The sequence below is a fragment of the Ranitomeya variabilis genome, chromosome 2 (assembly GCF_051348905.1).
Source record: "Ranitomeya variabilis isolate aRanVar5 chromosome 2, aRanVar5.hap1, whole genome shotgun sequence".
Taxonomy (NCBI): domain Eukaryota; kingdom Metazoa; phylum Chordata; class Amphibia; order Anura; family Dendrobatidae; genus Ranitomeya; species Ranitomeya variabilis.
Window position 1 is genome coordinate 770814410 of NC_135233.1, and position 24333 is coordinate 770838742.

Below are 24333 nucleotides of genomic sequence, written 5' to 3' on the forward strand. Positions count from 1 at the left end.
CTGGAAAACCTGAATTGACCCCCCCCCCCACCGATCGCCCCCCCAGTGCTCCGTTATGGGGTCCGGTCCCCTCCGTCCGCCTGCCGGCTCCCCCGTCCTCCTGTCCGCTCCCCCCTGTGGTCCGATCACCCCCCCTGTGCTCCGATCACCCCCCCTGTGCTCCGATCCACCCCCCCACCACCCCTTCATACTTACCGATCCTCCCGGTGTCCGGATGTCTCCTCGCTGGGCGCCGCCATCTTGGAAAATGGCGGGCGCATGCTCAGTGCGCCCGCCGAATCTGCCAGCCGGCAGATTCCTTACAAGTACATTTTGATCGCTGTGGTAGGTTCTATCACAGCGATCAAAATAAAAAAAATAATAAATACCCCCCCCCTTTATCACCCCCATAGGTAGGGAGAATAATAAAATAAAGAAAATATTTTTTTTTTTTTTTTTCGTTTTCCACTAGGGTTAGGGTTAGAACTAGGGGTAGGGTTAGGGGTAGGGTTAGGGTTACGGGTAGGGTTAGGGTTATGGCATGTGCGGATTTGGCTGTGGATCCGCAGCGGATTGGCCGCGGATCCGCAGCGGATTGGCCGCGGATCCGCAGCGGATTTGGCTGCGGATCCGCAGCGGATTGGCCGCTGCGAATTCGTTGCAGTTTTCCATCAGGTTTACAGTACCATGTACACCTATGGAAAACCAAATCCGCTGTGCCCATGGTGCGGAAAATTCCGTGCAGAAACGCTGCGTTGTATTTTCTGCAGCATGTCAATTCTTTGTGCGGATTCCACAGCGTTTTACACCTGTTCCTCAATAGGAATCCGCAGGTGAAATCCGCACAAAAAAAACACTGGAAATCTGCTGTAAATCTGCAGGTAAAACGCAGTGCCTTTTACCTGCAGATTTTTCAAAAATCGTGCAGAAAAATCTCACACGAATCCGCAACGTGGGCACATACCCTTAGGGTTAGGGTTGGAATTAGAGTTAGGGTACCGTCTCACAGTGGCACTTTGATCGCTACGACGGTACGATCCGTGACGTTCCAGCGATATCCATACGATATCGCTGTGTCTGACACGCAGCAGCGATCAGGGACCCTGCTGAGAATCGTACGTCGTAGCAGATCGTATGGAACTTTCTTTCGTCGCTGGATCTCCCGCTGTGATCGCTGGATCGTTGTGACAGCGATCCAGCGATGCGTTCGCTTGTAACCAGGGTAAACATCGGGTTACTAAGCGCAGGGCCGCGCTTAGTAACCCGATGTTTACCGTGGTTACCAGCGTAAAAGTAAAAAAAAACAAAAACGTACATACTCACATTTCGGTGTCCATCAGGTCCCTTGCCGTCTGCTTCCCGCTCTGACTGTCTGCCGGCCGGAAAGTGAGAGCACAGCACAGCAGTGACGTCACCGCTGCGCTCTGCTCTCACTGTATGGCGGCACTCAGTCAGAGCGGGAAGCAGACGGCAAGGGACCTGAAGGACACCGAAATGTGAGTATGTACGTTTTTTGTTTTTTTTTAACTTTTACGCTGGTAACCAGGATAAACATCGGGTTACTAAGCACGGCCCTGCGCTTAGTAACCCGATGTTTACCCTGGTTACCCAGGACCTTGGCATCGTTGGTCGCTGGAGAGCGGTCTGTGTGACAGCTCCCCAGCGACCACACAACGACTTTCCAACGATCACGGCCAGGTCGTATCGCTGGTCGTGATCGTTGGTAAATCGTTATGTGAGACGGTACCCTTAGGGTTGGAATTAGGGCTAGGGTTGGAAATAGGGTTATGATTAGGCTTGTGGTTAGGGTTAAGGATAGGGTTAGGGTTGTGTTGGGGTTACAGTTGTGGGTAGGGTTGGGATTAGGGTTAGGATTAGGGTTAGGGTTGGATTTAGGGTTACGGGTGTGTTGGGGTTAGGGTTGTGGTTAGGGGTGTGTTGGGGTTAGGGTTGTGATTAGGGTTATAGCTACAGTTGGGATTAGGGTTAGGGGTGTGTTGGGGTTAGTGTTGAAGTTAGAATTGAGGGGTTTCCACTGTTTAGGCACATCAGGGGTCTCCAAACGCAACATGGCGCCACCATTGATTCCAGCCAATCTTGCGTTCAAAAAGTCAAATGGTGCTCCCTCCCTTCCAAGCCCCGACGTGCGCCCAAACAGTGGTTTACCCCCACATATGGGATACCAGCGTACTCAGGACAAACTGGGCAACAACTGTTGGGGTCCAATTTCTCCTGCTACCCTTGTGAAAAAAAAATTGCTTGCTAAAACATCTTTTTTGAGGACAGAAAAATGATTTTTAATTTTCACGGCTCTGCGTTGTAAACTTCTGTGAAGCACTTGGGGGTTGAACGTGCTCACCACACATCTAGATAAGTTCTTTGGGGGGTCTAGTTTCCAAAATGGGGTCACTTAGGGGGGCTTTCTACTGTTTAGGCACATCAGGGGCTCTGCAAATGCAACGTGACGCCCGCAGACAATTCCATCAAAGTCTGCATTTCAAATGTCACTACTTCCCTTCCGAGCCCTGATGTGCGCCCAAACAGTGGTTTACCCCCACATATGAGGTATCAGCGTACTCACAGCAAACTGGGCAACAAATATTGGGGTCCAATTTCTCCTGTTACCCTTGTGAAAATAAACAATTGCTTGCTAAAACATCTTTTTTGAGGAAAGAAAAATGATTTTTTATTTTCACGGCTCTGCGTTGTAAACTTCTGTGAAGCACTTGGGGAGTTGAACGTGCTCACCACACATCTAGATAAGTTCCTTGGGGGGTCTAGTTTCCAAAATGGGGTTGCTTGTGGGGGGTTTCTACTGTTTAGGCACATCAGGGGCTCTGCAAGCGTAACATGATTCCCGCAGACCATTCCATCAAAGTCTGCATTCCAAATCGTCACTACTTCCCTTCCGAGCCCCGGCATGTGCCCAAACAGTGGTTTACCCCCACATATGGGGTATCAGCGTACTCAGGAGAAACTGCACAACAACTTTGGGGTCCAATTTCTCCTGTTACCCTTGGGAAAATAAAAAATTGTGGGTTAAAAAATCATTTTTGAGGAAAGAAAAATAATTTTTTATTTTCATGGCTCTGCGTTATAAACTTCTGTGAACCACTTGGGGGTTCAAAGTGCTCACCACACATCTAGATTAGTTCCTTGGGAGGTCTAGTTTCCAAAATGGGGTCACTTGTGCGGGAGCTCCAATGTTTAGGCACACAGGGGCTCTCCAAACGCGACATGGTGTCCGCTAATGATTGAAGCTAATTTTCCATTCAAAAAGCCAAATGGCGTGCCTTCCCTTCCGAGCCCTGCCGTGCGCCCAAACAGTGGTTTACCCCCACATATGGGGTATCATCGTACTCAGGACAAACTGGACAACAACATTTGGGGTCCAATTTCTCCTATTATCCTTGGGAAAATAAAAAACTCTGGGCTAAAAATCATTTTTGAGGAAAGAAAAATATTTTTTTTATTTTCATGGCTCTGCGTTATAAACTTCTGTGAAGCACCTGGGGGTTTAAAGTGCTCACTATGCATCTAGATTAGTTTCTTGGGGGGTCTAGTTTCCAAAATGGGGTCACTTGTAGGGTAGCTCCAATGTTTAGGCACACAGGGGCTCTCCAAACGCGACATGGTGTCCACTAACGATTGGAGCTAATTTTCCATTCAAAAAGTCAAATGGCGCGCCTTCCCTTCCGAGCCTTGCCGTGCACCCAAACAGTGGTTTACCCCCACATATGAGGTATCAGCGTACTCAGGAGAAATTGCCCAACAAATTTTAGGATCCATTTTATCCTGTTGCCCATGTGAAAATGAAAAAATTGAGGCTAAAAGAAAATTTGTGTGAAAAAAAAGTACTTTTTCATTTTTACGGATTAATTTGTGAAGCACCTGGGGGTTTAAAGTGCTCACTGTGCATCTAGATAAGTTCCTTGGGGGGTCTAATTTCCGAAATGGGGTCACTTGTGGGGGAGCTCCAATGTTTAGGCACACAGGGCCTCTCCAAACCTGACATGGTGTCCGCTAACGATGGAGATAATTTTTCATTCAAAAAGTCAAATGGCGCTCCTTCCCTTCCGAGCCTTACCATGTGCCCAAACAGTGGTTTACCCCCACATGTGAGGTATTGGTGTACTCAGGAGAAATTGCCCAACAAATTTTATGATCCATTTTATCCTGTTGCCCATGTGAAAATGAAAAAATTGAGGCTAAAAGAAATTTTGTGTGAAAAAAAAGTACTTTTTCATTTTTACGGATTAATTTGTGAAGCACCTGGGGGTTTAAAGTGCTCACTATGCTTCTAGATAAGTTCCTTGGGGGGTCTAGTTTCCAAAATGGGGTCACTTGTGGGGGAGCTCCAATGTTTAGGCACACGGGGGCTCTCCAAACGCGACATGGTGTCCGCTAAAGATTGGAGCCAATTTTTCATTCAAAAAGTCAAATGGCGCTCCTTCCCTTCCGAGCCCTGCCGTGCGCCCAAACAGTGGTTTACCCCCACATATGAGGTATCAGCGTACTCAGGACAAATTGGACAACAAGATTCGTGGTCCAGTTTCTCCTTTTACCCTTGGGAAAATAAAAAAATTGTTGCGAAAAGATCATTTTTGTGACTGAAAAGTTAAATGTTCATTTTTTACTTCCATGTTGCTTCTGCTGCTGTGAAACACCTGAAGGGTTAATAAACTTCTTGAATGTGGTTTTGAGCACCTTGAGGGGTGCAGTTTTTAGAATGGTGTCACTTTTGGGTATTTTCAGCCATATAGAACCCTCAAACTGACTTCAAATGTGAGGTGGTCCCTAAAAAAAATGGTTTTGTAAATTTTGTTGTAAAAATGAGAAATCACTGGTCAAATTTTAACCCTTATAACTTCCTAGCAAAAAAAAAAATTGTTTCCAAAATTGTGCTGATGTAAAGTAGACATGTGGGAAATGTTATTTATTAACTATTTTGTGTCACATAACTCTCTGGTTTAACAGAATAAAAATTCAAAATGTGAAAATTGCAAAATTTTCAAATTTTTCGCCAAATTTCCGTTTTTTCACAAATAAACTCAGAAATTATCGACCTAAATTTACCACTAACATGAAGCCCAATATGTCACGAAAAAACAATCTCAGAACCGCAAGGATCCGTTGAAGCGTTCCTGAGTTATTACCTCATAAAGGGACACTGGTCAGAATTGCAAAAAATGGCAAGGTCATTAAGGCCAAAATAGGCTGGGTCATGAAGGGGTTAAGGGGATCGCTGGGTGTCCCAGCAGTCATACCCTCAGCGATCAGTAAGTTAGGGATAGGGGATAACTTACTATCTTTTGGAATATCCTTTTAAGTAGTACATGTTTTTTAATTTCTTGTTTAAATGAAGAGTCTGCAATACCTTACATATTCAGTCCTCTCCACAGCTGACAGTGCTATATATCTTATCCAATTTTTCTAGCACAGAACACAAGCCGTGTGCCAGCGATGTGCTTAGCACAGACTGGATGTAATTGGAACAGATTCTTAGCTGTATTGTGTTTGGACTGGGTTTCAGCCTCTGGATGTAAACCAGAATTTTCATGTTCACTCTCCTCTTTAATCTGGAAAACAATAAAATGTATTGCATGTGTAATGCAAGAAACCAGCCACTAGATGGGGATGTCTATTTAGCTAAAAAGTAAAATTCTAGGCATTAATTCATGGAAGCCGTTAGCTTGAAAACAGAACAGGTAATTTATTCCTCATTAAGTTCTCCTAAATATATAAGCATTTTTTGCTGGGGTTTCATCCCCAGCAATCCTGCTGTAAAGAAGCAAAAAATAGAAATAACTTACTGTACTTAATTTTCCAGGCTTGCTGCATATTTATTAGAATTCTGTGGTCCCCTATATTATTTTGCCTTGGCCTATTTCTTTCTCATTGACATATTTCAGAGTACTGAGCTACATTTAGGTTTGTATTGCATAGGATTAATGTGTTAGGACCCGAACTACACCCCTACAGATATGGGCTAACACATGACACAATTCCCATGTCTTTTTGCATGCCTCTACATTGTTGTGTATCAGTTGATTCTCCAATACTAGAGGAATGGGACAACCTCTTTGTGAGCTAACTATATGCCTTGCGTCTAATCACTCCATGAATGTTCTTTGCAAACAGCTAGTACTTCACAACACCACTTGATGTCCTGAAGATCCATGGGGACTGTATTTTCCCCCTCAACTACTTCCTTGTTTAATCATCCCTGGAACTTTTGACTTCACTAGAAGCAGAAGGCTGGCTTAGGAGCAGGTGAACGATGTAATGAAAATTTTATTTTACGCTAATTCATATGAGCTGGAGAAACTAAAAAATGCAAAACCCCATGAGAATCTGTCAGCACTTTTGCTATGTTATCCAATAGCAGCGTAATGTAATAGCTAAGAGCCTGAGTCCAGGGATATATCACTTAATGGACTGCCTGGTGTAGTTTTGATAGAATCCTTATTTTCTCTGCTATTGATACAGCAGTGCTCAGAAAGCTGAACTATGTAAATCCCCGCCCACACCCCTCACTGCCAATCAGTGGTTTGGGGGCGGGATTCCACAGGCACGTGAGACCTAGTCCGGCAGTGACCATCTCCTGCTAATGATGAACGAGCACTAAAATGCTCAGGTACTTGTTACTTAAATCGAGCAAATCGTAATGCTCGGGTGCTCGACCTGAATAACGAGTATAATGGAAGTTAATAGGAAACTCAAGCATTTTTCCAAAGGTCTGGAGGGGGTCTAAAAATTGCTGGAGATGACGCTGAATTGGCATGGGAACAGCATGGGGAAGATCTCTGGAAGCATCTCTGAATCCCTAGTCGACACATCTGTTTAATTTATGAAAGAAGGACTCTGTAAGTCACAATTTTTTTTCCAGGGCTATCAGGCGGCCATCACGCTTTGTTGAGGGCCATCAGGCAGCCCTTGCTATTTTTAGAGTGCCAGCAGCCAGCCATCACTAAGCATTTTTGGAGGGCCATCAGATGTTTATGCTTTACATAGTTGTACATTGCAACTGCAATATAATTTATCCATCTGAGGTGGGCAATTCTTTCTTTTTCGTTTTAATACCGTAAAGTTTGAAAGTTGAAGGGCCAGCGGGCGGCCCTCAGAATTTATAGAGGGCCAGCAGGCGTCTTGTGGACTGATGAGACCAAGATAACTTTTTCGGTAAAGCACATAATTGTACTGTTTAGTGTAAATGGAATGAGGCCTACAAATAAAAGAATACAGTAGTTAATAATCCTTGACTAGATGCGTGTCTTACGCTATACCAACAGCTACACATCCCTCTACACAAATTGCAGATAAGAGCGGTATTATTGCAGACTATAGAAGGGATTTGGAGTGGCCTTGAAAACATATTTTCTTGTTTATGGCAGTAACAAACTCTGGAGGAATGCAAATAGTACTGCCAGGTTTGATGAATTTCTGAGTACAGATCACTGTAAAAAGTATGAATTGGTCAATGGGTGCAGCAGCAAGGCTTAGAATTTATAATAATCCCTGACTAGATGGCAGTAATACTGTATCCCTACTTCCACACATCACCGTGAACGAAGTAAAGAAAAGAGCAGTATTATAACAGATTAGAATCTATTTGAATAAGCCATGAAAAAATTATTAGTTTAACGTAGCAGCATCAAGGTCTTTTATTTCAACAACCCTGCTATGGAATGTAGTAGAGCGTTTCGCATCTAGTCAGCCTGATTTGGAGGAGACCAGGATCTTCTGTACTTAATGGTATAAACACTCCTGGCTGTTAAATCATGTATGCAGTGTGGTAGCTCCCTATGTGACGACCACCTGACAGCCCACAACGCACTGGCTCATAAATTACTAATAGAACCCACCGGCATATTTTGATTTAAAAAAAATGTTCCCTCAACTAGAATGTGGAGCCATGGAAAAGCATTTTTTTCCATTATTAAGAAATTGGTCTCCTACACTGGTAAAGCATATGCACTAAGTGCAAGATATGCCAAAAATTAGGAGGTGCTCCAATACCCCTTTAAAGGGACACTGTCACCTGAATTTGGAGGGAACAATCTTTAGCCATAGGGGCGGGGTTTTCGGGTGTTTGATTCACCCTTTCCTTACCCGCTGGCTGCATGCTGGCTGCAATATGGGATTGAAGTTCATTCTCTGTCCTCCATAGTACATGCCTGCAATCTTGCCTTGCACAGGCGTGTACTATGGAGGACAGAGAATGAACTTCAATCCCATATTGCAGCCAGCATGCAGCCAGCAGGTAAGGAAAGGGTGAATCAAAAACCCCGCCCCTATGGCTAAAGATTGTTCCCTCCAAATTCAGGTGACAGTGTCCCTTTAAAGAGACGAGGGGGAGGGCCTCAAAAAATATTTTTTTCCCATTATTAAGGAGTGAGTATCCTAGACTGGTAATGCATATGCACGAAGTGCATGGGCTGAAAAACATTTACCCCTGGGTGGTATACATATATATCAAAGAATGTTCGAGGCAGGCCTCTAAAAATTGTTAATGCAGGCATCATAAATACACTTAAAAAATTTATAGCAAGGGTAGCATGATCATATCTGCTGATATGGTGGTTTAGGAGGACGACACAAAAAAGACGTAATTCAGAAGCGTATACCCATGCTTGGGTGGGAAGCGGTGCATGGGAATAGACCAGAAAAAAAACAAACAGAAAAAACACTGGATTTGAGTGTGTTCCACTGCTGTCATCTGGTGGTGTAGAGAAGTCTAGCCCAATCCAGTCCTTGTTCGTTTTGATAAGTCAGTGTATCAGCACTTTCAGTTGACAGGTGAATGCACCTTTTGGTTATAATATTCCCGGTGGCACTAAAAACCTGCTCTGACAAATTGCTAGCGGCAGGGCAGGCCAGGACCTCCAAGGTGTAGAGAAGACAGTTCGTGCCACGTTTCTAGCAAGGATACCCAATAGTTGTAACGCAACTGGTTGGTTGGCAAGGGACTCCTTCAGGATCTTCCAAAACTTTTCCCTCCTTGTCAGACTACCCTCACATCCCTGCCTCTGCTGCATCTGGTGTATGTTTCCCTCATCCAGCCAGAGGGAGGCCAACAGCATTAACCCCTGAAACACTAGACAAGAACTTCCATAAAGACAATGATACATCCGTGTTGGTGCTCTGGAAACTTGCCCGCCTTGTGTCTCTGGCCACCCCACTGCATCTTCCTATTGTGGTGCTGCGGATCCTTTTCCCTGTGCGCTGCTGTCCTCTCTGCACATCACCTTCCCTGGTTGCGTCAGTGACTTTATCCACCACCTCGTCTTCCAATTCCGCACCCTGGTCCTCCTCCTGACTTGCTGATGAAACAACATCACTTGATGGCAATTGTCTCATCATCATCCACCTCTGGTGACAGTAATTGTATTTTCCCACTGTCGCCTTCTGGTGAGCATGGCTGCTCAAATATTTGGGCATCACTACATGCGATCTCCTCTAGTCCCGCTTGAAAATGGCAGGTTGAGAGGCCAGAAGCCATAAATGGAAATATGAACAGCTCTTCGGAGTATCCAAGTGTCGAGTCACTTGTGTCTGGGCATTCGGCATGGTGGGAGGAAGGACGATCAGTGTCAGGATTATGTGGTCTAGAAGCGCAGCTAGTGAGACTGGACCGTGTGGAAGACAGGGTGGTACTGGCAAAGTGACTGGAAGCATTATCTGCTATCCATCCAACAACCTTTTCACACTGGTCTTACTTCAAGAATGATATTCCGCGTCCCCTACAAAGTGGGACAGGAAGCTAGATCGACATAATGTGTGTGTGTTTGTTGTGCTTCTGTGGCATGACTGTCAGCCGAAAATATGGAAAAATTAGAGCTCTCAAAATATGGCGATGCAAAAACTATTTTTTGCAAAAAAATAAAAAAATAAAAGCATCTTTCAGTGTGTGACAGCAGCCAAACCTAAAAACCTAATAAAAACCTGGTATTGCTGTAATCGCACTAACTCGAAGAATTTAGTCTTCTAATCACTTATAAGGCACGAAAAACAGCGTAAAAAATAAAACCAATTCTTCAACTGCTGTTGATTTTTTTTTTTGTTCTGCCTGCCAAAGATCGCATTAAGGCTTGGCTCACATTTATCCTGTGCTGAGCGCTTACACCAGGGGTTTCTGTGTAAATATCTAAAATATGTGATTCAGACAGAACCCTAAGGGGTTTCATCTGAATTACGTCACTTGGATATTGAGATGCAAACCCCAATGTAAGTGCTCAGCGTAGAGTTCAAGATAAATGTGATTCCAAGTTATGTAACATGTTCTCAATAAAAGCTTTAACTCATTCCACAAAAAAAGCCAGCTCCCACTCAGGTCTGTCATCTAACGGAAATATAAGGGGCTTCCACGTTACTTGTAGAAAAAGGCTCTGGAAAAGTGAAATGGCTCTTCGCCCCCTAAAACAAATTCGGCAAATTCTCAGCTCCCAAATCCAATTGACCCCCCTGCCTTCTGAGCACCACAGTGTACCTAAACCATAGTTAGCATCCACATGTTTGACATTTCTGTAGCTATGAGAGCCTGTCTAATTTACAGGTGCATGAGTTTGGCACAGTATATTATAACATACTGGTCACTATAACGTACTGGTCACTACAACTGCAGTTTGCAATTTTCACTCAGCAATATCCACTGGTGCTTGTTTGTGGACAACACCTATGGAGTCAAATCGTCACTACACCTGTAGATAAATTCCCAGAGGGGTATAATTTCCAAAATGGGGTCACTTGATGGGGGGGATTCTGCCCTTCTAGCACTTTTCTAGCACTTAGGGGCTCTGTAAATGGAGTCCGCAAGCTATTCTAGGAAAATCTGCACTGCTGGAGGCAAATAGCGCTTCGTTCCTCCCGAGTCTCGCCTTATGGCTATACAGTACTCTCCAGCCATAGATGGAGTATTTTTTACATTCAGCTGAAATTGTGGGACAAAATTTGGTGCCATCTTAATGCGTTTTCCAGTGTGAAAATGTAAAACTGGGGGCTAAAGCTAAATTTTGGTGGTAAAAATGTATTTATTTTTTTCTTCGCTGACCAATTGTCACGATCCATTTTTGGATTCTTGGCAGCTCTCGTTCCACTATGATTTAAATGTAGCTTTTTTCCCTTCAGGTCAGCAGGGGTTAATGTCAGTTTCCCTTGCTGCCACTGCAGGGTTGCTAGGTCAGCTGATGTGGGTGGTGACCACTGCCACCATCCTTTAAATAGTCACCTGATGCATCAGTTGACTGTCGGTGATAGAAGAATCTATGTTGACCAAGCCTGGAGTAAGGAGCTTGCTGAGTGCAGTGGTGAATCTGCTGGTTTTGTGGAGTTCCTGGTCTGGATGCCTTTCCTCTGCTGTGCAGTGCTTTGCAGCAAAGAAGGCTATTAAGATAAGTTTGGTGTTTTGTTTTTTTCCTTGTCTACCTCGTCTACCTCGTGTTTGTTACTGTCCCATGTGTTGTTCCATCTGCAGTGGTGAGGCTAGACCCCTTGCCGGCCAGTGCATTAGCCAGGGCAGGGCTCGGTGACTGGGAGGGATGAGGTTCTTGACGACGGTGTGGGGGAAGGACCCACTTAAAGTGTTAGGGGAGTGCAGGGTCAGGCTCAGGTTTGAGCAGGAGGTGACATCCCTCATTCCCTAACAGTAGGGCTTTGCTCTCCCCATTTCCATCTCGTTGTGTGTATGTCATGCCGTCCACTTACCGACCCCCTGGTGGGATTGTGTCACCAATGGTATAAAATTCTGTGAGCCACCTGTGGTGGCAATGTGATCACTTCACCCCTAGATGAATTAAGAGGTATACTTTGTAAAATGGAGTCTCTTATGGATGATTCTGCTGTTTTGGCACCTCTGAAGCTCTGCCAATGTGACATGGCACGCTCATACTAGTCAAGCAAAACCTGAACTCCACATATGGGATGTCTACGTACTCAGGAAAAAGTGCAAACCAAATTTTTGGGTCAATTGGGCTAAAGAAACATTTTTATGGGATATATATATATATATATATATATATGTATATATATGTATAGCGGGTTTCCGCTGTTTAACCCCTTCCCGACCTTTGACGCATACGCTGCGTCATGAAAGTCTGTGCCAATCCGACCTGTGACAGCATATGTGTCATGGAGGGATCGCGTCCCTGCAGATCGAGTGAAAAGGTTAACTCCAATTTCACCCAATCTGCAGGGACAGGGGGAGTGGTGCTTCAGCCCAGGGGGGGGTGGCTTCACCCCCTCGTGGCTACGATCGCTCTGATTGGCTGTTGAAAGTGAAACTGCCAATCAGAGCGATTTGTAATATTATGTGGTCCGCCCCCCTAAGTCGTCCTGTCCGCTCCCCCCGTCGTCCTGTCCGCTCCCCCTGTGCTCCGGTCCCCCCCCCGTGATCCGATCACCCCCCTCATACTTACCGGGCCTCCCGGTGTCGGTCCGTCTTCTCCATGGGCGCCGCCATCTTCCAAAATGGCGGGCGCATGCCGGCAGATTCGTTTCAGATATATTTTGATCACTGCGATATAGCCTATCACAGTGATCAAAATAAAAAAAATAGTAAATGATCCCCCCTTTATCACCCCCATAGGTAGGGACAATAATAAAAATGAATAAAATATTTTTTTTTCTTTTTCTACTAGGGTTAGGGTTAAAACTAGGGTTAGGGGTAGGGTTAGGGGTAGGGTTAGGGTTATGGCATGTGCACACAGTGCGAATTTGGCCGCGGATCCGCAGCGGATTGGCCGCGGATCCGCAACGGATTGGCCGCTGCGAATTCGTAGCAGTTTTCCATCAGGTTTACAGTACCATGTACCCCTATGGAAAACCAAATCCGCTGTGCCCATGGTGCGGAAAATACCGTGCGGAAACGCTGTGTTGTATTGTCCGCAGCATGTTAATTTTGTGCGGATTCCGCAGCGTTTTACACCTGTTCCTCAATAGGAATCCGCAGGTGAAATCCGCACAAAAAAACACTGGAAATCCGCTGTAAATCCGCAGGTAAAACGCAGTGCCTTTTACCTGCGGATTTTTCAAAAATGGTGCGGAAAATCTCACACGAATCCGCAAAGTGGGCACATAGCCTTAGGGTTAGGGTTGGAATTAGGTTTAAGATTAGGCTTGTGGTTAGGGTTAAGGATAGGGTTAGGGGTGTTTTGGGGTTACAGTTGTGGTTAGGGTTGGGATTAGGGTTAGGGTTGGGGTTAGGATTAGGGTTAGGATTAGGGTTAGGGTTGGGATTAGGGTTACGGGTGTGTTGGGGTTAGGGTTGTGGTTAGGGGTGTGTTGGGGTTAGGGTTGTGATTAGGGTTATGGCTACAGTTGGGATTAGGGTTAGGGGTGTGTTGGGGTTAGTGTTGGAGTTAGAATTGAGGGGTTTCCACTGTTTAGGCACATCAGGGGTCTCCAAACGCAACATGGCGCCACCATTGATTCCAGCCAATCTTGCGTTCAAAAAGTCAAATGGTGCTCCCTCCCTTCCAAGCCCCGACGTGCGCCCAAACAGTGGTTTACCCCCACATATGGGGGTATCAGCGTACTCACAGCAAACTGGGCAACAAATATTGGGGTCCAATTTCTCCTGTTACCCTTGTGAAAATAAAAAATTGCTTGCTAAAACATCTTTTTTGAGGACAGAAAAATGATTTTTTATTTTCACGGCTCTGCGTTGTAAACTTCTGTAAAGCACTTGGGGGTTGAACGTGTTCACCACACATCTAGATAAGTTCCGTGGGGGGTCTAGTTTCCAAAATAGGGTCACTTGTGGGGGGTTTCTACTGTTTAGGCACATCAGGGGCTCTGCAAACGTAACATGATGCCCGCAGACCATTCCATCAAAGTCTGCATTCCAAATCGTCACTACTTCCCTTCCGAGCCCCGGCATGTGCCCAAACAGTGGTTTACCCCCACATATGGGGTATCAGCGTACTCAGGAAAAACTGGACAACAATTTTTGGGGTCAAATTTCTCCTGTTACCCTTGGGAAAATTAAAAAATTCTGGGCTAAAAAAATATTTTTGAGGAAAGAAAACACATTTATTATTTTCATGGCTCTGCGTTATAAACTTCTGTGAAGCACTTGGGGGTTCAAAGTGCTCACCACACATGTAGATAAGTTCCCTTGGGGGTCTAGTTTCCAAAGTGGGGTCACTTGTTTAGAGTTCCTACTGTTTAGGCACATCGGGGGCTCTGCAAACGCAACGTGACGCCCGCAGAGCATTCCATCAAAGTCTGCATTTCAAAACGTCACTACTTCCCTTCCGAACCCCGACGTGTGCCAAAACAGTGGTTTACCCCCACATATGGGGTATCAGCGTACTCAGGAGAAACTGGACAACAACTTTTAGGGTCCAATTTCTCCTGTTACCGTTGGGAAAATAAAAAATTGTGGGCTAAAAAATCATTTTTGAGAGAAGAAAAATTATTTTTTATTTTCATGGCTCTGCGTTATAAACTTCTGTGAAGCACTTGGGGGTTCAAAGTACTCACCACACATCTAGATTAGTTCCTTGGGAGGTCTAGTTTCCAAAATGGGGTCACTTGTGCGGGAGCTCCAATGTTTAGGCACACAGGGGCTCTCCAAACGCGACATGGTGTCCACTAATGATTGAAGCTAATTTTCCATTCAAAAAGCCAAATGGCGTGCCTTCCCTTCCGAGCCCTGCCGTGCGCCCAAACAGTGGTTTACCCCCACATATGGGGTATCATCGTACTCAGGACAAACTGGACAACAACATTTGGGGTCCAATTTCTCCTTTTACCCTTGGGAAAAAAAAAATTCCGGGCTAAAAATCATTTTTGAGGAATGAAAAATATTTTTTTATTTTCATGGCTCTGCGTTATAAACTTCTGTGAAGCACCTGGGGGTTTTAAGTGCTCACTATGCATCTACATAAGTGCCTTGGGGGGTCTAGTTTCCAAAATGGGGTCACTTGTAGGGGAGCTCCAATATTTAGGCACACAGGGGCTCTCCAAACGCGACATGGTGTCCGCTAACGATTGGAGCTAATTTTCCATTCAAAAAGTCAAATGGCGCGCCTTCCCTTCCGAGCCTTGCCGTGCACCCAAACAGTTGTTTACCCCCACATATGAGGTATCGGCGTACTCTGGAGAAATTGCCCAACAAATCTTAGGATCCATTGAAAATGAAAAAATTGAGGCTAAAAGAAATTTTGTGTGAAAAAAAAGTACTTTTTCATTTTTACGGATCAATTTGTGAAGCACCTGAGGGTTTAAAGTGCTCACTATGCTTCTAGATTAGTTCCCTGGGGGGTCTAGTTTCCAAAATGGGGTCACTTGTAGGGGAGCTCCAATGTTTAGGCACACAGGGGCTCTCCAAACGTGACATGGTGTCCGCTAGCGATGGAGATAATTTTTCATTCAAAAAGTGAAATGGCGCTCCTTCCCTTCCGAGCCCTGCCGTGCGCCAAAACAGTGGTTTACCCCCACATATGAGGTATCAGCGTACTCAAGACAAATTGGACAACAACGTTCGTGGTCCAGTTTCTCCTTTTACCCTTGGGAAAATAAAAAAATTGTTGTGAAAAGATCATTTTTATGACTAAAAAGTTAAATGTTCATTTTTTCCTTCCATGTTGCTTCTGCTGCTGTGAAACACCTGAAAGGTTAATAAACTTCTTGAATGTGGTTTTGAGCACCTTGAGGGGTGCAGTTTTTAGAATGGTGTCACTTTTGGGTATTTTCAGCCATATAGAACCCTCAAACTGACTTCAAATGTGAGGTGGTCCCTAAAAAAAATGGTTTTGTAAATTTTGTTGTAAAAATGAGAAATCACTGGTCAAATTTTAACCCTTATAACTTCCTAGCAAAAAAAAAATTTGTTTCCAAAATTGTGCTGATGTAAAGTAGACATGTGGGAAATGTTATTTATTAACTATTTTGAGTCACATAACTCTCTGGTTTAACAGAATAAAAATTCAAAATGTGAAAATTGCTAAATTTTCTAAATTTTCGCCAAATTTCCGTTTTTTTCTCAAATAAACTCAGAAATTATCGACCTAAATTTACGACTAACATGAAGCCCAATATGTCACGAAAAAACAATCTCAGAATCGCTAGGATCCGTTGAAGCGTTCCTGAGTTATTACCTCATAAAGGGACACTGGTCAGAATTGCAAAAAATGGCCAGGTCATTAAGGTCAAAATAGGCTGGGTCATGAAGGGGTTAAGCACATCAGGGGCTCTCCAATCGTGACATGGCATCCGCAAATTATTCCATCAAATGTTACATTGAAAAAGTCAAATGGCGCTCCTTAACTTCTGAGCCCTGCAATGCGCCCAAACAGTGATATTTTTTTTCCCCCACATCAGTGGACTTGGGAGAAATTGCACAATAAATTTTGCGGTCCATTTTCTCTTTTTCTCCTTTTCCCCTTGTGAAAGTAAAAAATTTGAGTCTAAAGTAAATTGTTTTGTGAAAAAATGTAAATGGTCATTTTTTCCTTCCACATGCCATTAATTCCTGTGAAGCATCTAAAGAATTAATAAACTTCTTGAATTTGGTTTTGAGCACCTTGAGGGGTGCAGTTTTTAGAATGGTGTCAATTTTGGGTATTTTCTGTCATTTAGACACCTCAAAGTCACTTCAAATGTGATGTGGTCCCTAAAAAAAAATGTTTTGTAAATTTTGTTGGAAAGATGAGAAATGGCTGGTCAACTTTTAACCCTTTATAACTTCCTAGCAAAAAAAAATAAATTGTTTAAATCGTGTGAAATTGTGCTGCTGTAAAGTACCGTATATACTCGAGTATAAGCCGAGACTTTCAGCCCAAAAAAATGGGCTGAAAGTGACCCTCTCGGCTTATACTCGAGTCAGTGTCGGCGTGGGGTCGGCGGGTGAGGGGGAGCGGTGGCTGTCACATACTCACCTGCTCCTGACGCGGTCCATGCATGTGCCATGGTCTCCGGGCAGCTCTTCCTGTGTTCAGCGGTCACGTGGTACCGCTCATTACAGTAATGAATATGCACGCATATTCATTACTGTAATGAGCGGTACGTGACTGCTGAACACAGGAAGATGCTGCCGGCTCCCGGAGATCATCTGACAGTGAGACGCTGCCAGGGACCGCGCCGGGAGCAGGTGAGTATATCAGGGGAGGTGAGCATTGCGCGATAGTCACCTTCCTCGTTCCATCGCTGCGCGCTGCTCTGTCTTCCGTCCTCTGGCTGTGACTGTTCAGGTCAGAGGGCGCGATGACGCGATTAGTGTGTGCGCCGCCCTCTGCCTGAGCAGTCAGTGCAGAGGATGGAAGACAGAGCAGCGCGCAGCGATGGAACGAGGAAGGTGACTATCGCAAGTGCCGGGGCCTTGAGCGAAGAGAGGTGAGGATTTTTTTTATTTTAATCGCAGCAACAGCAAATGGGGCAAATGTGTGGATCATCTTATGGAGCCACAATGTATGGAGCATCTCATGGAGCCATAATGTGTGGAGCATCTTATGGGGCCATAATGTGTGGAGCGTCTTAAGGGGCCATAATGCGTGGAGCATCTTATGGGGCCACAATGTATTGAGCATCTCATGGGGCCATAATGTGTGGAGCATCTCATGGGGCCACAATGTATGGAGCATCTCATGGGGCCATAATGTGTGGAGCATCTCATGGGGCCATAATGTGTGGAGCATCTTATGGGGCCATAATGTGTGGAGCATCTTATGGGGCCATCAACCTTTATGCAGCATTGTATGGGGCAAATGTTTCTATGGAGCATCTTATGGGGCCATTATTAACCTTTATGCAGGATTATATGGGGCATATTTTAATATGGAGCATCTTATGGGGCCCATCATGAACTGTATGGAGCATTATATGGGGCTCCTGATTCAATATGGATATTCAAAAACACTTAACCTACTGATGTCTCAATTAATTTTACTTTTATTGGTATCTATTTTTATTTTTGACATTTACCGGTAGCTGCTGCATTTTCCACCCTAGGCTTATACTCGAGTCAATAAGTTTTCCCAGTTTTTTGTGGCAAATTTAGGGGGGTCGGCTTATACTCGGGTCGGCTTATACTCGAGTATATACGGTAGACATGTGGGAATTACTTTGTGTGACATAACTCTTTGGTTTAAGGGCACAAAAATTTTAAAGGGACTCTGTCACCTGAATTTGGAGGGAACAATTTTCAGCCGTAGGGGCGGGGTTTTCGGGTGTTTGATTCACCCTTTCCTTACCCGCTGGCTGCATGCTGGCTGCAATATTGGATTGAAGTTCATTCTCTGTCCTCCATAGTACACGCCTGCGTAAGGCAAGATTGCCTTGTGCAGGCATGTACTACGGAGGACAGAGTCCCTTTAAAGTTTGAAAATTGCAAAATTTTCGCCAGATTTCCGTGGTTTTTTCCCCCCCCACAAATAAACACAAGTCATATTGAGGAAATTTTACAACAAACATGAAGTACAATATGTTACGAAAAAACTGTCTCAATCAGTGGGATCCGTTGAGGTTTTACCTCATAAAGTGACAGTGGTCAGATTTGTAAAATTTGGCCTGGTCATGAAGGTGAAAACAGGCTTGGGAGTGAAGTTGTATAAAATCTATATCACTCTGGATAGAATTGTTTTATTCATGGTACTCCTTCACATAATGATGGCTGTTTCTTTCTTTCTTAGGTGTCCACTGTACTCATGGCTTTAATAGAACTGGTTTCTTAATCTGTGCCTTTTTAGTTGAGAAGATGGATTGGAGGTAAGAGTTTGTATCCTCCAAAACACTGCCTTCAGTTTTGCAACTTATTTGACCCCCAAATGAATCTATCAGCTCCCGCTAATAAAAAACAAAACAAAAAATAAACTGCTCCCATTTTAGCTTGTAGCTCTGTTAAAAGCTCTGTTCACATTATTTATTATTTAGTATAGCGCCATTTGTTCCATGGCGCTTTACATGTTACATATTGGCGCCTGTTTAAGATGGTATTCACAAAGATATGCCATAGATGACCAATGACCGATCCAAAGGATGTGCGACCTATCCTTTAACTTTATGGGGTCTTTCAATTCGACAGCAAGAATAGTACTGTATGTTGTGCAGTTCTTACCTTGAGCAGCGAGAATCCCCTAACACACATGAGCCTGACGTAAAATGGGGCTTGTAGCTGGGAGCACATTATCTGTATATTCACAGTATGTCCCTATATAGATAGGTTACTTGTAAATGTCCAAAAATTAATTATTACCAAGGATCTACATGCAGAAAAGAGAGGGAACCCTTTATTGAACCCCTTAATGACCGCCAATATGTCTTTTTTACTGACCTGAGATATAAGAGAATAGCCCCCCCACACAGGTGACAATCCAGCAGCTGTTGGCTGTCCACTATAGCTGACAACTTACTGTATTACCAACGATCAGTGTTAGCACCGCCCAAATCTGTTTAACCCCTTAGATGCTGCTGTCAATAGTGACTACATCATATAAATAGTTAACACAGTGTGGGGGCTCCCACTTTATCCCCATTGGCACCGTCCATATCTGTTTAACCCCTTAGATGCTGCTGTCAATAGTGACTACATCATATAAATGGTTAACACAGTGTGGGGGCTCTCTTTATCCCCATTGGCACCGTCCATATTTGTTTAACCCCTTAGTTGCTGCTGTAAGAAGTGACTACATCAAATAAATGGTTAATAGATTGTGGGGGCTTTCTCTTTAATCTGATCGACATCCTGAGAATATGATTGGGTGGTCCCAATGTTTGCCATGGCAGTTCATGGCCAAATAGATGCCTCAGAGTCTGCCGGCTATAGTGGCCGGCTCAGAAGTTAGCCACATTTAGGTGTTAAAGAAACACTTTTTCATTCCTGCTATGCCACTTTGCATTCATTCCTTAACATCACCTGAAGGAATGGGTTAATAAACTACCTGACAACAGTTCTCAATATGTCATGGGGTGCCGTTTTTAAAATGGTATCACTTTTGGGGTTTTCCAATATATAGGACCCCCCAAAGTCACTTCAAACCTGGATAGGTCCCTAAAAAAAAAAAAGAAAAATTATTGCTACATTTTTTTAAACCTCCTAAAAGGCTAACAAAATAAAATAATGTTTTAAAAATGGTCCTGATGTTAAGCAGACATGAGAGAAAAGTTATTTATGTTTTTCTGTGGTACGACTATCTGGATTAAAGGGATAATCATTCAAAGTTTGAAAATTGCTAATTTTTTTTTATACATTTTTGTCAAATTTCTGATATTTTTTGTAAATAAACACAAAACATATAGACATAAATTTACCATTATCAAGTATATAATGTGCCACGAATCTCAAAATCACTGGGATTTGTTGAAACGTTCCAGAGTTATCACCACATAAAGTGACACTGGTCAGAATGTAAAAAATTGGCCCAGTCACTAAGGAGTTAAGACTCCCGTATTGCCCTGTTCGTCATACATTTTAGCTGCGCTTTTCCACTACCGTATATACTCGAGTATAAGCCGAGATTTTCAGCCCAAATTTTTGGGCTGAAAGTGCCCCTCTCGGCTTATACTCGAGTCACGGTCGGCGGGTGAGGGGGAGAGGGCGCTGAGGCATACTTACCTGCTTCCGGGGCTCCTGGCGCTGTCCCTGCAGTCCCACGGTCTCCGGGTGCCGCAGCTCTTCCCCTGTTCAGCGGTCACGTGGGACCGCTCATTAGAGAAATGAATATGGACTCCACTCCCATAGGGGTGGAGCCGCACATTCATTTCTCTAATGAGCGGTAACGGTGACCGCTGATAGAGGAAGAGGCTGCGGCACCGAAGACCAGCTGTCCGGGGGAAGGAGCGGGACGCCGGGAGCAGGTAAGTATTACATATTCACCTGTCCGTGTTCCACACGCCGGGCGCCGCTCCATCTTCCCGGCGTCTCTCCGCACTGACTGTGCAGGCCAGAGGGCGCGATGACGCATATAGTGTGCGCGCCGCCCTCTGCCTGATCAGTCAGTGCGGAGAGATGCCGGGACGGGACGCTGAGGAGCTGCAAGCAAGAGAGGTGAGTATGTCTTTTTTTTATTTTTTTTATTGCAGCAGCAGCAGCAATGGCACAGCTTTCTATGGTACATCTATGGGGCAATAATGAACGGTGCAGAGCTAATGAACGATGCAGAGCACTATATGGCACAGCTATGGGGCAATAATGAACGGTGCAGAGCACTATATGGCACAGCTATGGGGCAATAATGAACGGTGCAGAGCACTATATGGCACAGCTTTCTATGGTACAGCTATGGGGCAATAATGAACGGTGCAGAGCACTATATGGCACAGCTATGGGGCAATAATGAACGGTGCAGAGCACTATATGGCACAGCTTTCTATGGTACAGCTATGGGGCAATAATGAACGGTGCAGAGCACTATATGGCACAGCTATGGGGCCCATAATGAACGGTATGGAGCATCTATTTTTATTTTTGAAATTCACCGGTAGCTGCTGCATTTTCCACCCTAGGCTTATACTCGAGTCAATAAGTTTTCCCAGTTTTTTTGTGGCAAAATTAGGGGGGTCGGCTTATACTCGGGTCGGCTTATACTCGAGTATATACGGTATATTTCAAATGCCCACAGCTATTAATGTTACTGAAAGTAGTATATAATGTAGACCGCCCCCATCCTCCCGTAGCTTGGCTGCAGTGACCAATCACAGGCCTTCGCAATCTTGTGTTGTGTGTCACTGAGGGGGGAATACACAATTTGCACTTTCTGCCTCCTAGCGGCCACAGAGGGGACAGGCGCTGAGTCTGCACAATGCCTTCATGGTGACTTATAGAGATACCAGAGCCATAGAGAGCTTTTTGCAGGCGCGGCCTTGGTGATGGGTATGCTCTGCCTTTTTTGTGCAGAATTCCTTCTCACTGTGGTTGTGATGATGCTTCTGTAAAAGTGAGAATGCTGTACAGACTCCGCTCCAGCTCTCCTCTCACTGTGGCTGCAGTAAAGGAAGAAAGCTCTCAGGTCTCTGCCCCCCTGCGGTCACAGACAGTAGTCCCAGACTGTGGCTCTAGCATCAGTATAAAGTCACTGAGAGTGTTACTGCACTCGTTCTGTGGCTGCTGGATGGCGGAGGGCACACCCTGTGAAGACTCTGGACTCCCCACCATATTGCCACAGAACAGTGCAGCAGAAAGGGTCATTAACCGTAGTACTAAATTAATGCAAATTATATTTTTGGGTCTAAAATGGAAACAAACATTTAGACATTTTATTTACCTATCATGGTAGCCGTGTCCAACTTTTAAACTTCTTTGCGATCCCCTTTAATGTGTAGCAGAGGTATGGTGTACAGGAGCTGTGTCCTCTTATGCAAGGATGGCTGCTTCGATGGCATGTTTAATCTTTATATAAAGCTGTACAACGCTGACTTATGCTGAGGTGATGAGTACGTGATCATCTTTGACGTCCTTGTTGTTTTTGTACATCTCATGTTATGGCAGATTGCCCTCTTTGTACTCTTCCTCGCTCCTGACATTTGCTCTGTCTGTTTCTATTTGTTCTCTTTACTTCTTAAGTTTATATAATTGCTTCACTCTCTCTTATTCCAAAATGTTAAGGCTTGAAGTGTTCTTTCAATATTTTTCTCTGGCATTTTAATTTGATTACTTATAATCTGGCAATTAAGCTAAAGCCACAAATCAGAAATCGGACATTAGTAGCATTTAAGTGGGTGAAAAAAATGTATTTAAGCAGTGTTAAGAAATACTGTTTGCAGGATGTTCTCTGTGTGAAAATGTCTTTTTCCATTTTGTTCTTTTAAAAGTGCATTTTAGTTGTCAAACCATTTTTAATATGGTTGTTAATTTGTATATGTGGCCATAATGTGTAACTTTATGTATTTTTGTATCTATTTTTGCATGAAGCATTATGAGTTGTGATGCCCATTAACTTTGTTTATTTCTTTTATTTTTAAAACTAAAAGGGAGTAAATGGAAATGTTATAGGCTTAATCCCACATTAAAACGTAGTCACTTATCCATAGGATAACTGACCAGTAGAGTTGAAAAAATTGTCAAGACCCTGCTACACTGGCCACATCAGTAGTTCTGTTGCTGCCACACCAATGGCCTGTGAAAGTCCATCCTCCTACCTATCTACATCCCCAACACCTTTTTGAGACACATTATTGTGGTTTAACATACACTTGACATCTCACTGGGCTACTATTCAGGAGAAGCTCTAAAGGTGCCATAAAGTAGAAGATGGTCTGCAGGACTCTGGCCAGGTGACATGGACTACAGACATGGTCAGGGTCCTACAAATATATTTTTGCTCACCTCTACTGACACCCTTGATTTCTGTGGGCCCATCACTAGACCCTCATCAATACTGAGAACTGATCTTTATAATGCCCCATTGAGGTTCATTGTCTATGGGCCATTTGGAGATAGCCTATTGCTGTACTCTGCCATTTCCAGCAGTCCTGTACACAATAAAACCATTGGGCTCAGGCTTTTAAAGCCAAGTTCTTGGGATCATTGGTAGTCCCAGCTGCGGTCCCCCAGCAAATCAGCTAGTTATCACTTATTCTAAAGATAACTGAAAAGTTTTAATGTGAATGTATCAGAAAGTGATCTATTGTTTATACCCCTTTTTTTATATTAAACATTTATATTTTCTTCATCACTTTAATTCAGTTTTTACACTGGTCAATAGACCTTTCAAATTTCATGTTTCCTGCTCTTTGCAACAATCACTTGGGCAGAAGCAGCAATAAACTGCCTATAACACTATTGATTTGTTGAGTTTTTTTTCTAATGTGGGCAAATTTCTTTGTGATGAGAGAAGGTGAGCTGTAACCATATATGTTAGCTACTGTACATAGAGGTTTCATTGTCACCGGTCATTATAGTTCTGTCTGTGATGATAATGAGACTGCTCAAAAGTGATATCTACAGACAGGATACATGAGTCTAATATCAGGCTTTGTAACCAGTGGGAAGATTGCAACAAGATTTAAACAATACATAATTTTCTGATGACACATTCCCTTTAACCCCTTAATGACCTCCAATACGCCTCCAGAGAAATACGGTCTCCGATTGCCCCCCTATACTTACCAGTGTCCCTGGGTCCTCCTGCTTCCCTGCAGGGTCCTCCTGCTTCCCTGCACGGCCGCTGGCATCTTCTTCCGGTAAGAAAATGGCGGGCGCATGCACAGTGAGCCCACTGAGATCTGCCGACCGGCACCCGGCAACAATAGGAAGATTTTTCCTTTTGGTTCATTTTGGTCACTGTGATAGACCCTATCACAGTGATCAAAATAAAAAAAATTGTAAATAACCCTCCCCTTTATGACCTCCTTAGATAGGGAAAAATAATAAAATAAAAAGTATTTCCATTGTCCCAATAGGGTTTGAGTTGGGCTAAA

General features: G+C 44.0%; 1 protein-coding gene across 2 annotated transcripts in view; it reads left to right on the forward strand.

The window, feature by feature from the left end:
* Positions 1-24333, forward strand: part of RNGTT (RNA guanylyltransferase and 5'-phosphatase) — a 587560-nt gene that overhangs the window by 74051 nt on the left and 489176 nt on the right. For both annotated transcript variants that reach the window (XM_077289743.1, XM_077289744.1), the window contains exon 5: positions 18609-18684. In XM_077289743.1, coding sequence (XP_077145858.1) covers positions 18609-18684 — 76 coding nt within the window. The remainder of the gene's footprint in view (positions 1-18608; positions 18685-24333) is intronic.